At 38.9% G+C, this 15,144-nt stretch overlaps 1 protein-coding gene across 1 annotated transcript in view; it reads left to right on the forward strand.

Moving 5' to 3' along the window:
• Positions 1 to 2,039: 2,039 nt before the first annotated feature.
• The window catches only part of NUP205 (nucleoporin 205), a 56,168-nt gene continuing 43,063 nt past the window's right edge, over positions 2,040 to 15,144 (forward strand). The window contains exons 1-8 of the mRNA XM_075080022.1: positions 2,040 to 2,145; positions 7,055 to 7,197; positions 8,223 to 8,394; positions 9,365 to 9,509; positions 10,437 to 10,596; positions 12,533 to 12,761; positions 12,928 to 13,092; positions 13,905 to 14,080. Coding sequence (XP_074936123.1) covers positions 2,118 to 2,145; positions 7,055 to 7,197; positions 8,223 to 8,394; positions 9,365 to 9,509; positions 10,437 to 10,596; positions 12,533 to 12,761; positions 12,928 to 13,092; positions 13,905 to 14,080 — 1,218 coding nt within the window. The 5' untranslated portion in view covers positions 2,040 to 2,117. The remainder of the gene's footprint in view (positions 2,146 to 7,054; positions 7,198 to 8,222; positions 8,395 to 9,364; positions 9,510 to 10,436; positions 10,597 to 12,532; positions 12,762 to 12,927; positions 13,093 to 13,904; positions 14,081 to 15,144) is intronic.

Genomic DNA, 15,144 nt, shown 5'->3' on the forward strand with positions numbered 1-15,144 from the left:
AAATCACACTCTGTCTGCCAAACGTTTTCAGTAACTTTTGAACCTGTGGCAATTCCTGAACCAATTCCAACCTAATCTGATCAAGGGCTAAAGAGCTCAAAAACTTATGTCCTCACAAACTTTGTGAAAATCAGAGAATGCATGAAAGGAAAAGATCAAAATTAGGATCCCTGTGGTTGGAGAGGCTGAAGCAAAACCTCAAACTATCCATCAGGTTTGTCGTGGCCAGGCAATCAGCATATGTGTCTCTGAATTTATTGTAGCACCTGCCTCTCGTAGACATGGGTGTTGGGGTGGTATGTGGACAGCGTAGGAGCAGAGCTATGGCTTCACGGAGGCCGGTGCAGGGGAGAAGATAGAGAAACGTTGTAGCCAAGCTGCATTAGTTCTGCTCCTTGTACAATAACTGAACTTTTTTTCTACCTTCACCTCTTGCCTGACACTCTTCCTTTCCTAGAATAAAATAAATAATTCACTATTATTCTCATTACAATAGGTCTGTTCTAGTTCATGGCTATGACCAGGAAAAGGGAAATCTCAAGGAAATATGAGCCCTGTGACTAAATGAACTAATTAGGCCAAATTAATGAGAAGGGATTCATCTATTGAACTCGAGAGGAGCTTTTCTTGACAGGCCAGACTTCTTTCCCCCCTCTTTTTAGATTTCCTCTTTTCTCTCCTCTCTCACTTCTGACTAATTCTTGTGAATTTTTTTCTCTGGTTTCTGTCTCTTTTTTCCTTATAGCTGCCTTGCCAATTCACTCTCACCCCAGGACCAGTGCGCTCTCTCTATTGCCCCCTCTGCCATCGCATTATAGGAAAGATCTAGAGAAGCAAAGATAATTATTTTGCCAGTTTCCTATGGGTTTAGTTCATTGAATGTGGTTTTGCAACTATGAAATATTGTTTTAATAAAGTTCAAAAAGAGAAACTATTGGCACTAAAAATGAATACATACTCTTGGCAGAATCTTTTGTCTTCAAGGTAATGCAGGAGGTAATTTCTGGAGGAGACTTAAGTACTACTGGGACGGGGTGGTAAATTGACTCAGCTCCAGATACATACATGTACAAATGTCCTTTTTTTCATTCCTGGTGCTTTTCTCTTACACATACTTGGAGTTTAAATACAGCTTTTTTTTCACAGGATAACCCCTATCAGGGCTGCTTTTTTTTTTCTATACAAGATTGTAAACCCTAGTTCACTAATTGAAGCCCAAGATAAGTTAGTTTTAAATGCCACACAGCTGCTAACAAAGTTGAAAAAAACCCCCTCAGTTTACTGTTTTTAAGCAAATAGTGCTGTTTTGATTATCTGCATTTTAAATAAGGATCATCCATCATTGAAACATTTACAAATCACTTATTTCATTTTTTTTTAAGACTTCAATAGGAAACCACAGAAACTGAAACCATTATGGTTTTGAAAAAAAGGAGCATTTTAAAACTAAAAAAATAATTGAAAGCATTCTAATAAATTTACCTCCCGGTGCAGCATCTGACTTCAAGCATTTTGCTTTATTCAATGAATACGGCTTACAGGGCACGGCTGGAAAGGAAACACTCCCTTCAGCACGATATGGGAAAGGAAGGGGGAAAGAGAAGCCGAGCGGCTCAGGAGGGATGTGTTACCCACGATACGGGGGGGGGGGGGCGTGGGAACGCAGAGCCCCGGCGCTCTCCCTGTTCCGCAGCCACCTCCAAAACGTTGGAGCACGAAGCCGACTGGCACGGTAAACTACCAGTCTGCAACTTAGCCCAGAAAAAGCCGAGCACGCCGCCGCACGCCTGACCCCCGCCCCAGCCGCGGCTCCGCGCCCCTCCGCGACTACAACTCCCGTGGGCCCGCGGCGCAGGGCCCGCGGCACCGGCCCACCCCCTCCAGCCGCTGCGGGAGCCGCCGGCGCGGGAACGGCCGATTGTTAACCTCGCCAGCGGGGCTGCCCCTAAAGCGGGAACGGGGAAGAGAAACCGTGGGACCCTCTCCCCGTCCTGCGCGGCGGGCGGAGCCGGCGGGACACTGCCCCGCTCCTCGGGAGGCGCCGGCGCGGGCAGCCCGGGGTGTTGGCGGGCCTTTCTCGGGCGGCGGCGCCGCGATCGCGCCTCCCTCTCTCCAAGATGGCGGCGCCGTTGGCGGTAAATTCGGGTAAGCGGCAAATGAGTGCGGGGCCGTGGCTCCTCTTTCTCCTCTGTGGCGGTGCTGCTTGCCGTCTTCCCCGCCGGTTGGGGGGCGCGGGGCCGGCGCCCCTCCCCGAAGCCCGCGGGAGTGGCCGGCCCTGGGAAGGCGGGTGTGAGGAGGCGGCGCGGCCTGAGCGGGCGGCGGGTTGCGGGGGCGGCGGTGGGCAGAGCGGCCTCCCCGAGGGCCTCCGCCCGGGCGGCGGTCGCTGAGGCCGCGGAGAGGTGGTGGAGCTCCGCGGTCGGGGCTGCCTCCGTGCCCGGCTGGTCCTGGCAAGGAGTGTACGAAGCTACTAACACGGGATAGCAAAGGCCGCCTTGGTTCAAGAGGTCTGTGGTGACTCTGTGCATGTGCGATTAAGCATCGCTTCTATATTGCACTCATCTCTCAACGCTGTGCGCAGTAAAAGGCAAAAAAGAAATATGTCCCTAATTTTGCTCTATGCTATACAAGGAGTCTGGAAATGCTGAGCTGATTTCTCTTGCATTGAGTGTTGCTAAGGATTAGGAGCATCAGGATCATCCATGGCTCATTCAGAGCCTGTCACAGGGAGCAGTTGTGAGTTACTAAGGCAGCACTTACCCAGTTATACTGGGTAATAAACCTAATACAAAAGGGAACGACTAGATAACCAGATAATAACTTAGAAGGTCATTTGGTCCAACACTCCTCCTCCTCCCCCCTCTTAAAGCAAGGCCAGCTCAATCAGGTGGCTCAGGGCCTTATCTAAACTAGTTTTGAATACTTGTAAGGGTGAAAATCTTCCCAGAGGCCTCTCTGGGTCTTTGTTCCAATGTGTGATCACCCTCACAGTGATTTTTTTACATTTTTTTTTTCCTGATGGGTAACTGGAAGTTTTAGTATTGCAGCTTGTATCAGTTGCTGCTCATCTTTTCCTGGGGTACCTCTGTCTCTGTTTTCAGTGTATACTGCCATTCAGTAGTTGAAGACAACAAAGCTCCCATCCCTCTTTATCCTTCTTAAAACCAAACAAGGTAAATTCTTTCAGCCTCTCCTCATACATCCAGTTCTCCGGCTCCATATTTCAGTGTCTTGCTCTGGGGAGTCCAAAACTGGGCACAGTACTGGAGTGAAGGAGTCTCAAGAGATGCCTAAAAAATAAATTGCCTACACCTGCTGGTTGCAGTGCATTCTTTGCTATGAGGACGTGCTGCTGACTAGTGTGCAGCTTCCTGTCTATCAGGGCATTTGGGTGTTTTTCTGTAAAGCTGCTTTTTGGCCACTCGGCCCCCAGCCCATTGGAGTTATTCTGTCTCAGGTGCAAGACATTGCATTTGCTGTTGTTGAGCTTCATTAGGTTAATACAGGGAGAATGGAGACCCTATGAAAAGCAGTCATGAGTAGAATATGGGCATGGCCAAAAGGTCTATAACTAAGGTGGTGTACATCGTAGTGACTAGTTAATAAAATTAAAAGCTCCATTCCTGGGTCAGGTGAGGAGTAAATTGTACAGAGAAGATATTTTGATCCAACTGAATCAGTTACATCCCTGCCCCCTCACAGAAAAGCAGTAATAAAGCAAAGACCCTTTGTTTGAAATGTGACTTTGTTAAGTGAAAATTGGAGTAGTTCAAATGAGACTACACTTTATTTTATGTTACATGGCAAGAGATTCCATAGCCTTATAATTAAAAACAGTAGGGGAAGAAGGAGTTATGTACATAGAAGATGAGATAAAAGTTAAAGCAAATGTGACACTAGAACTAATTAAGAGTTTGCCTTAGGTTATAGTATATTATTTGTGGGGACAGACATAGCGTGGTTAAGTCTATAACTTGGCAAAAAGTTCAGGCTTAAGTGTCAACTGCTGATGTTGCTAAAAGAAGCAACCCAGCCTGTCCTTTCTTGCTGTCCCTGATGGGATGGTCAGCCTTTCTAAAACTGTAGTAATAATAATAGAAGCAGCATAAATGGGAAAAAGTCAGCATGGTCACTAAGGTCCAACCTGCTCTTTATCCCAATTGCTTATTCCTTTTTCTGCAATACTTCATCTTTGTGCTAGCGTAGCTTGTGCCGTTGCAGAGCAAACCGGGTTGTAGATGTGATCCTACTGGAAATAAACTCTTTTTTGGATGAGTTTTTCGGTTAGAAGAATTAGATCCTGTATCCGTTTTAATGCCTTACAGTAAGTACATGTATTTGGGCTGGGCAAAACAATATGTTGTAGGGACAAGAGCAAACAAATGGGCCAGGGATATAGTTGAACAGCTTTTGGCAGGCGCTGTGGATTGCTGCTGGTGTTTATTGGACTTGGTAATGTAATAAGAGTGAAAAGGCCACATCAAGTGGAAGTAAATCTCTGAACTCTGAAGTTATGTGGGAGAGCCAGTTACAGTCTGGAGTGTGAAATTATTTGTCTGATAGTAGCTATTTTTAGTGACTTTGTCTAGGCAGGGGTAACATGGTTATGATGAAAACACTCTGATGCTTAAAAAGGACAGAGGATTTGTCCTTTTTTACAGTCTGTCCTCTCAGATACAGCTTTACTACCATTGCTAATTACATGGTAAATGATGATAGTTTTTGTTAGTGCTGAGTTTGGGACGAGAGGGTTTGTTTTGTTTTTTTCTTGTTTTGTGTGGTTTCTTCCTTTGCAACAGAATAGAACTGACAAAGTTTTACTTGGTTTGCTGCTTCCAAGACACCTTAGGTAGTGGTAAAACTGACTGAAACCAGTGGCCTCACTCTGAGACCTGCTCTTGTCTCCATGCTCACTCGCCACACTTTGACTTGGCTTCTGCTGCCTTATTATTCAGGGAATTCATGCAGTGTTTTGCATTCCTTTGAGGTGGTGTCTTGAGTGTATGAAAAGAGGAGAATCTTCACATCAGAGTAGATACCTCTTGCTTGCTGTCTTAACAGAAGCAGCCTGGTCAAGACGAGGTGCGGATATGTTTGACTTTGATGCACCTAGTCAGGTTTACCTTAAGGGTTAGAGCTGCTTAGAACAAGCTATGTGAAGATAAAGTGTTGCCACTGTACTTGATGTTATACCATGGTATTAACTTGTACATTAATAAGAAGAGGAAAAAAAAAGTTAAGCCAGTTTTAGTTGAAATGCTAGTATTTTTTTTATATAGGCTACTCTGCAAGGCATAGTTCTATTTCATCATTTCTCCAGAAACAAAGGCAGTTTCAGAGGCCTCTGCTGTTCACTACGCACTTGCTCTTTCCCTCTGTGCTTCAGGCATTGTTCCTTCAGTTGTTTTTATGATTAACAGGGCCACTTTTTAACCTGTGTTAATGAAATACTCTGGTGTTTTTGTTTTTTTTTTTAAAAAACAAGGTTGGAAGAACTCTGGAAACTTTGCCTTCCCCCTGACCCTTTAATTTGGATCATTTGACTAACACGACTTACAGTGCAGTTCATCAAAGTTAATGAAGCAGGCACGTGTATGGTTGGGAACAAGTCCCTGTGAATGAAGGAGGGCAGCAACCTCTTAAAGTAGCTTTTCCACTAGTAAAATTGTAGCATGTAGCTTATATCCTTGGGCCAGGGACTGTTTCAGTAGATGCACAGAAACATGTAACAGTACCTGCGGTCAGGCAGTGGTTGTTATGTGGTAGCTTGCAGGCGAACAATGCAATTGCTAATAAATTTATCTGGTATGTTTAGTGGTGACTTGTGGTGTGTAAAATCTGAAACTTTCACAAATACAAATGATATCTAGCAAGGAAAACATTTTGGTACTTCTGATTAATGTGGGTCTTAATATTTTGAGTTTTTTAAAATAGGATGTTAATACTAGGTGCTAAGAATAATTTTCTGTCTGTAAGGTTTTCAGTTTAGACAATGATTCTGGATGAAGTCTGAAGAGTATACACTTTTCATGAGACCAGATAAGGAAACTTCTAGTGCACTCTTCATGCTACATGCTTTGGGTTCTGAATAATACAACTTCTAGTGAGGAAGAGACCATTCAGCTCTAATACTAAATTCAGATTTGAAATATGCAAAGAAAACTCTTTTTCAGTGTTGAGGAAGAAGAGAGATTGTATTTCTAAAGTAGGGTCAGACTTCTCTTAAATAATATATTTGTGCTTGCTAGTTTCCAGAAATAATCTGGCCTCTTCTGAACATAGTCAGGTAATTATGTATATTGATCTGTCTGTTTCTAGCAAAGGAAATTCATATCTTTATGAAGCTCTTGTACATAATGTTAGCAGCAAGTGTGTCTTAGGGATCAAAAGTACTTGGATTTATTTTTTAAATTAGAATGAGAAAGCTGAGTAACTGTGAAAGAAAGTGTCCTTAGTCTTATGATTTTTTTCCTTATGTAATATGGCCTTTAATCTTACATTTTTGGTTTCTAGTTTATTTTATTCTACACAGACTGATGCAATGATGCAACAAATTCTGATAGCACTGCTGTTCATTATCAGTTCATCATATATTAGGTATTTCTTTGTTTTATTTTTCTATCAAAAATGGACAGCAGAAAGGCAGCCTTGCTGAGTTATGTTCAGATTCAAGATCTGCTGTCCAGTTCCTAGTTATCCTTTAATCTTACCGAAGTGGATGGAATTTCTTAGGCATATAAGGATAAAAGATTACAGAGCTGGTATGAAATTTCATTATAAGATGACTTTCACCCCCAGAACTTAGCTGCGTTACCTCATCTTTTCTGCTTTTCTAGCTCCCTAAATGCAATTAGGTTTTATGTCAGACCACTGGTCGTTTTTTTTTTTTTGTGCCGTAAGAAAGGAAAATATGCTTTACTTGATGGGCATAACAGTCTATACCATCAAGCTGAGACTAATAGTAGGTTTAAAGAGTCTGTTTATTGAAAATACCATATGAATACTTTGTTTTCTTTCTTTCTCCATTTCAAATACATTTTTTTATTTCTTCTTTTAGCTGCCAGCTTGTGGGGTCCATATAAGGACATATGGCAGACTGTAATGAATGCCATTTGGAAAAGGCAACCTGAAGCTATTCATCGCCTTGACCAGGTCTTAAAGAAACACAAATCTGACTTCATCTCTCTCTTCAGAAATCCGGTACTGGCCTAATGCTCTCTTGTGGAATGAGTTGAAGAGTGGATGATTTACTCTGTCCTGTATTGTTGTATTACATATTGTTTAGGCCCTGACCATTCTTTTCTATGTTTTTTACAGTACGTAACACAAATGTGTTATAGCAATCTTGGTCTGCTGTAAGAATACAAATAACTTAAAATTATCCTGTACAAGACACAAAATAACATGTATTATTCATCTATAACTTTATTTTTCCTCTTTCATTATTTGAATGTTATTTTGAAAGGAATAGTAAAAGAATCTGATGACCCATTAGTCAAGTACTAGCTATTTTTGCTACTCTTGTGTGTCTGAAATAAAGTGCAGAACTTATTTTGTCTGGTTTTGGTCCATGCTCATGCTTCAGTCAGGTTAATGAACACATAGAACATGTGTGCACATGGATTCACAAAATATAGAATGTGTATCATTATGAATGTGAGATGATGTGGAGAAATTCAGTGTTTCTTGGCTGATGGATCATAAGGTAGCAACTAGAAATATGTCATCTTTCAGTGGTGTTAATTCTGAAATAGTACATAGCTTTTTAAACTGATAGGTCAGAAAACTTAACAGCTATAGAGTTTCGTCAGTGGATTTCAGTGTCTAAGTTTAACAGGAAAAGAATGATGTAGTAAATAGTGCTCTGGGGTAACGGGACAGTTCTGATCAACAACCCAGATGTCCCTCATTGAGCTGATACTAATTCCTGTTGAGAATTGTGTCAAAATTTACTTTGTCTCCATTATTCTGAGCAAACTAAATGTCAACATTGATTGTATAAGATTATTTTTGGTATGTTCCCACAAAGAGGACATTGCTGTGCAAGTGTGAAGCATTTTTAGGATGCCTTTACTATCTCTGTGTTTAAAAACACTGCCTTTGTTTTTATGATGACAGCCTAACCTGTCAGAGCTGTATTTGTGAGGAAGGATTAATGTGTAAAGCTTTATTCAGTATTTGATCTTGCTATTTTGAGTAACTTCTGATGCTTGTTTCTCTTGCAGCCAAAGAATGTTCAGCAGCATGAGAAAATTCAGAAAGCAAGTACAGAAGGGGTTGCTATCCAGGGTCAGCAGGGAACTAGGCTTTTGCCAGAGCAACTCATCAGAGAAGCCTTTATCCTCAGTGACCTCTTTGATATTGGAGAGTTGGCAGCTGTTGAGCTCCTTCTAGCTGGTGAGAAGGGAAAATATTTAAGAGCTGGAGAAATACAACTTAAATAGGGCCTTCTTATTTAAGTGTATGCTTAACATGAATGCATGATTCAGTCAAGGCCTTAGCTTCCTGACATAGAATGTTCTTAAAAAGAAATCTGCTGTCACTGTAACGTAATATGATAACAGTGTTCTGAACCTTAATGCTCATATCTTATGCTGTTACTGCAAAAGGGGGAATAATTTGAGGGGTTTTTATGATTTGCTTTCTTTCTCACTGAATTTAAAAATAGTTTAAAAATAATTGATTGAGTTTTTCTATAAAGCAGTGCAATAGGTATTGGTTCTTCAAATTATGGGTTAAATTATACATTGATATGTGACTCTATTTGGATCATAATCTAGCAACTGATTAGGAAGAGATGTATTCTGGAAGGAGATGCGTGCTTTGCATGTAGAAAATGGATTTCAGAGTTATTGAAGTGTAATTGTTCGTTATTACTAGCTACTGTTCATCATTAACTTTTAAAAAATTCATTGAAGTAGCAGCTTGCAAATTTGTCACTTTTGGAAAGCCATCTTCAAGTCAACCTCACTTTCGGTTTTGAACTTGAATTTTCAATGTAAATTCAGACAGAAAATTTCATTTTGGATAAAGAAAAGACATTTTTGCTGATAATCAGCTTGAATTATTAAGATGGGTAGATATCAGTTGCAAATACCATTTGGACTGGGATATTTGTGGACTTGCACTTCAATTTCTTTTAATTATTTTCAATGTTTTAATGGTTGAATATAAATTTTAATAATAGCACCCAAAATATCTGTGATTTTTTTTTAAGTGCCTGAAATGAATCAAAGTGATAGTGAATAACCACAGTTGCTTTGAATGCTACACCTGTATTTCAATTAGAAATACAAAGATGCAGAGCTGTTATCAAAGTGTGTATGTTCGACTTCCTGTGACTATTCTGTGCATTTTCATTCAATAGGAGAACACCAGCAACCTCATTTTCCTGGCCTTACGAGAGGTCTAGTGGCTGTTCTGTTGTACTGGGATGGAAAGAGATGCATTGCCAATTCACTACGAACCCTCATCCAGTCACGCCAAGGCAAGACATGGACATTGGAACTCAGGTCTGTATTAGGGTGATGAGCTGATCAAAGGTCTTTGATTTAAGTGCTTTTAGGATTAATTAGACTCAAGGGAGTATGATTTTTCTCAGATTTGTTTGTTTCTCATAACCTGATGCAGTTGCTTTCATGTTTCTTTTTTAAGCATAATATTATTTTTTCTTATATTTTTATTGGATTATAAGGATATCCATTTTTCTTCCAGTTCTTTCATGCTACTTCACCTTTTGGCAGTGTTTTTCTTCAGACACCCTCCTGGTCAGTGTTGCTGTAACTAGTGAGGATTACTCAGTGTTTTGGAGACTGAGTTTCTGTTCTTGCTGTGTTCTGTCTTCCTGTGTCCTGCAAAAGTGCTTCTGCCTTTACTTAAAATGGATGCACACTCTACTGGCGAATGTAATATGCTGATGTTTTTTGACATTAAAAACAAAACAGTATGCTGTTTACTTCCAGTGCACAGTGATTGCTTGAATAGAGAAAGATTAAAAGGTGTGTTCTAGTGTAAATATAAATTCTGAAACATAAAATAAATTATTACTTTAGAACTAGCTCTATCTACCACTTCAGTAGGGTGCACATAATTGGACATTTGCATTTACTAGTAAGAAAGGCTGTGAGCTTGTAAATTATGTGCCTTATATATAGTACATTTTCCTTTTGATAGAAACCTTAACCAGCTGATCCATGTTGTATTCTCATATTCCATATTCCTGAACCTACAGTTACCTAAAGACTTCGTATTCATTCAGCATAATGTTTTGAGAGGGCACTGCTTACTAATTAGCAATGCACATTTAGTTACTTTAGGTATACACTGTAATTGTACATTTTCTGTCAGAAAATACGTTTGATGGGATTCATTATTTTAGACTTCCTCTGTGACTGGGAATAGTATGATTAATTGTTAAATTTATGTTCTTTCCATTATAGTCAAGAGTTAATGTCCATGACAACACGCTTTACAGATGATTTAATGGAGCAGGGTTTGACGCAGAAGATCCTCACTCTTGTGTCTCACATTGATTTGAACAATGAATTTGATAAACTCCAGAGAGAGCGAGGATTGGGCAGTGAGAAACATCGCAAAGAGGTAAACCTTCACTGGGTGTGAATATGCTTCTGAGTTAATGCACAGATTAGAATATACTTAGACCACCAAGATCTCTCTCTCTTTCCCCTGCTCCCCCACCCTGTTTGTCTTCTACCTTTCAAGCCCTTTTACTGTCTGAGGGATCATAGTAACTACTCCACAGCTTGTGCTGTGGATTACTTTCTGCATTTCTGTTTTGCTGTTGCTCCCAGTTGCTCCCTGATGCTAGGGCATACCTTATTTTTAGTGAAAAAGTGTGATCAAGGACAGTATGTAAGTAAGCCTAACATTTGCACTACATGTAAACTTTTTTTTCCAGTTTTATTCTAAAGACTGTATTAAATCGTTTGCTCTCAGAACTACCATTATCAGCACCACTGAAATAAAAATAGCAAACTAAAATTCACAAATTATTAAAACAGATAGAAATCAAGTCTAGTCAGGCAAATAATGCTTCTCTTAATAATCCAATTGTGTTGATATGAACAGAAGCATTTCTAATAGTGAAGTGAGAATTGCTTGAAAATGAGTTCTCATTTTTGTAATCCTTGAACTTAATTGAGACTGTGACTAACTGCAGAGTGTGTTTCTAGTAGGAAGATTTTAAACATTATTGTTATAATTTCTGAGCTTCTTTCTAATGGATGATCTATCTAAAATTAATGTGTTATAATCAGTCAATTTTTTCCACCAAATAATTTGTTTTACACTTTTGCTATTAATCTAGAAACTATGCAAAGAATATCCTTCTGATTTACCTTAATTTACCTTAATTTTACCTTATAATTCATTTAATGTTTAATGTTAGAAGTTTTTTTCTTCCTTTTAGGTGGACTACCATATCTCCTTCTGTATTCATTAGAACTATTTATTCTTTTGGAGTCTGTGCACAGATCTCTTGCTGTGTTAAATGTTGAAAAGTTTTTTCTCTCTATCACCATGCATGTGATTTTACTGGGGATAGAATGCTTATAGCTCTTCATTTTTTTTGAAAATTTAATCAGGTATAATGGATATAGGGCAAGAACGTTATTAGAGCTCTATTAAAGCTCGTAATTTAGCTAAATAAAATACAGTTTTACAAAGACCATTATGAAAGGCTGTTAGTGGCTTTTTATTTTTTAAGTCTCTTTTTTAACTTCTAATGTTTTTATATGACTTAAAGCAGTTAAAACTCAGATTGGGGGAGGAATGAAGTTAACAAATGAAATAAATGTCCTGGTTTGAGAAGAGGTAATCTTTGGTGTAACTGTTAGAAAAAAGACAAACTTTGTTTTCAAGAGTCATTGTACTTAATTTTATCATAGCATGCAATATTTTGCTAAATAAAAAGAAAAAAGTACTTTTAGTATGAAAGTGCTTGGTGGCCTTTACGTTGGGCATGATATTTGTTCAATATGTAATAGGGGATGATAGATTTCATTTATGTTTATATTCTAAAGTTGAAACAAATATTTTGTCTGGGGAAAGAAAGTTCTAATTTTGAATGTCTTTCATATTTCTAAATGTCTTAAAAGTTAGGTATTTGTATAGTCAGTTGAAGGTATCTCTTTTGGGGCAAGGGAAAGACTATGACCTTGTTTGGATGTAACTACCAGGGTAGTTGTGGATTAGAGACAGGAGGTGTGACTTTCGTATGAGTTCTATGTAGATTCATGTCTCTTGACCTTGACAGAGATGCTGGTTTGCATGTAGTCGTGTTCTAGGGTATCTACTCACAGCTGACATGAAGTACATGGGAATATGAATGCATTTAACAAGCAGAAGTGTGCCTTTTGTTGTTTAGCAATTAAAAAACCCCAACATTTTATGTAGCAGCTGCCTTTAGAGTAATTTCAGCTTAACATAGTCACGCTGACTGACTGAGAAGGACAAATTGAATGTGTTGCCAGAATATTTATATTAACTGGTTTTTGTTTGTTTTTCTCTTTTAAAGGTTTCTGACCTCATTAAAGAATGCCGACAGTCCTTGGCTGAAAGTCTATTTGTCTGGACCTGCCAGTCACCACTGAGTAAGGATGACACTCTAATCCTCATAAGTTACCTGGAGAAAGTAACAGTGGAAGCTGATGGCTCGCTGGATGGTGTGAACTTGTCTCTCCTCATGGCCCTCCTTTACTGCTTTGATGTCAGCTTTCTGGAACAAGGCACAGAGGATCGTGAAGGTAATGCTGGCAGGTTTCCCAGAGAGGTTATGTTGTGTAGATGGATAAATTACTATTAAACCAATTTTGTTATTGACCAGTAACAAATTGGTAGGATTTTGCCTGTTTGTTTTCAAATTTGTTTACTGGGTGTTGGTGTTGTGTTTGTGTTTTGTTGTTCTTCAAGATTTGCTGCACCGGCTCCCTCTGCTAGCAGAAAGACAGTATATAGCAACAATACACACTCGTCTTCAGGAGTCTCAGCCTTGGAAATTGCCAGGCCTGCAAGCTACTGTTAGATTAGCCTGGGCGCTGGCATTACGAGGAATATCCCAATTATCCGATGTGACAGGTAAATTACCCTAAAGTGCAGTTGCTGCACATTAGTTTTCAGAGCTTGCAAGTGGTATAAATAGAAGTATCTGTTACCTTTCTGAATTGTTATTGTTTACTTTTATGATAAAATTACCATTGACACTCCTTTAAAGCTTTCTTAGTATGTGAGTTTGGTTGTTGAGAATTCAATTGCTCTGAAATATACACAGATTTAGAAATAATTACTTATTAGACAGTAATACTGCATAGTGTTGCATATATTGATATATATATAGCCATACTGAAGTGAGAGAGATTTTAGTGTACTGAAAAATGTGAAAGATGGCATTTTAGCAGTTTTAGTGTCATTTGAACACTTATAGGCATGAACCTATTCTTAATTTGACTTTTTACATCTGTAAATGTTAAATCTCAGTATCTTGAGAGGACATATCTATTTTTAATTTTTTTTTTCCTCTCTGTACATCACAAGCTTTCCAGGCTCCCTACTAGGTCAAAAGTGAGTCTACTCAGAATATCTGTTAAAGAAAATGTAAACATTATAATTAATAAATGCTTAATTAAGGTTAGTTTGTTATTCTTGGTTCACAGCCTTAGATTTGATTGGGTGTATAGATTATGCACTTTAACACTTACTAAAGAAGTCAGGTGATCTCAACTTTCATTAACTTGTCTCTTCCAGTCTAGTGTTTTCTTGTTCGGTAGGAAAAACCTAGTTGAAAGAAGCGTGTCAATTTGCACATCTGCTGGGTATTCTGAAATATGTTTCATTTGGTAACAGATAATAGTAACTTATTTTTTTCCCCTCTTGTGATTTTTGTTGCCCAGCTCTTGCAGAATTCACTGAGGCAGATGAAGCAATGGCAGAGCTAGCGGTTGCTGATAATGTCTTCCTGTTCCTGACTGAATCTGTTGTGGGGTCTGAAAATTTCTACCAGGAGGAATTTTACGTTCGCAAAATTCATAACCTTGTCACAGACTTCCTCGCACTCATGCCAATGAAAGTAAGTTGTTTGTGCGAATAGCAGTTCCTGAGAAATGTGGGCATCTCTTCTTTCTTTCTAACATTAGGACAGGTAGCATAGACATGCAGATATGACCCTCAGCTTGAGGTGCTGCAGTTCAGAAAACTTGTTGACTTCATGGAACCCATATAGTTTGGGGTTTGTTTTCCACACTGAAGTGGAATGTGATTTTTAAAACACTTCAGTGTGGTGAGATTTGCAAAGCAAGCTTTTGTGGTGGTAGTGAGTTTTGTTTTGCTTTACATGATTAAAATTTAAATGAATGCTGAAATCGTTGGCAATGTATGTGGGTATTGATTTATTTTGTTTTGTTGGTTTTTTTCTTTTGATACAGACAGTAGTGTAACCTAAATTAATTTATGGTTTTTGTCTCTCATTTTTCATTTATTCTTTTACTAATGATCTTTTCCATATTTAAGGGGAGGGATTCTACTTTTCAATAGTATCAGTTGTTGGGAAAATGAGCAGCTGTTTTCACTAGAACAGCAGAAATGCTACAAAAGGGTTTTAAAAAAGTTTGAAGCAAATACAACAGTTTCATTTGTGCAAGACCTTGTATCTAGACATGGAAAACTAAAACTCTATGAAAATGCTTTTAATTAATTGATAGAGGCTTTATTTTGTGATCTTCATTGTGTTGAGCTGTAGTTGGAGTTGCCAAATACTTTATTTTTTTCAACGTGGAAAAAGAAGGATTTAAAAATATATTTTGTTCATTGTAACCTCACAGAATGTGAGCAATATTGGCAGGAAAAACTATTTGAGTTTCCAGAAACTTTGAGGGCATATATGAACATGCTGTAAACAGCTTTTAGGTTTAATCATAATTTATCTGTAATCTGTTGGTGTTGCATGTTGTTTTCTCAAGCTGTCTTTTTAACCCACAGAATATCCACAGAACGAGTAAAATGTCAGTTCAAACAAGTTCACGTTGATAACTTTACAGCTGTATTTCTGCTGCAATGGCTGCCTTAGCACATTGTTATCAGGCTTTGGACATCCTTTGAAGGCTGCATGCAATGGCGTTTTCCTCTAATACAGAC

Source organism: Phalacrocorax aristotelis, chromosome 1 (assembly GCF_949628215.1).
Source record: "Phalacrocorax aristotelis chromosome 1, bGulAri2.1, whole genome shotgun sequence".
NCBI classification, from domain to species: domain Eukaryota; kingdom Metazoa; phylum Chordata; class Aves; order Suliformes; family Phalacrocoracidae; genus Phalacrocorax; species Phalacrocorax aristotelis.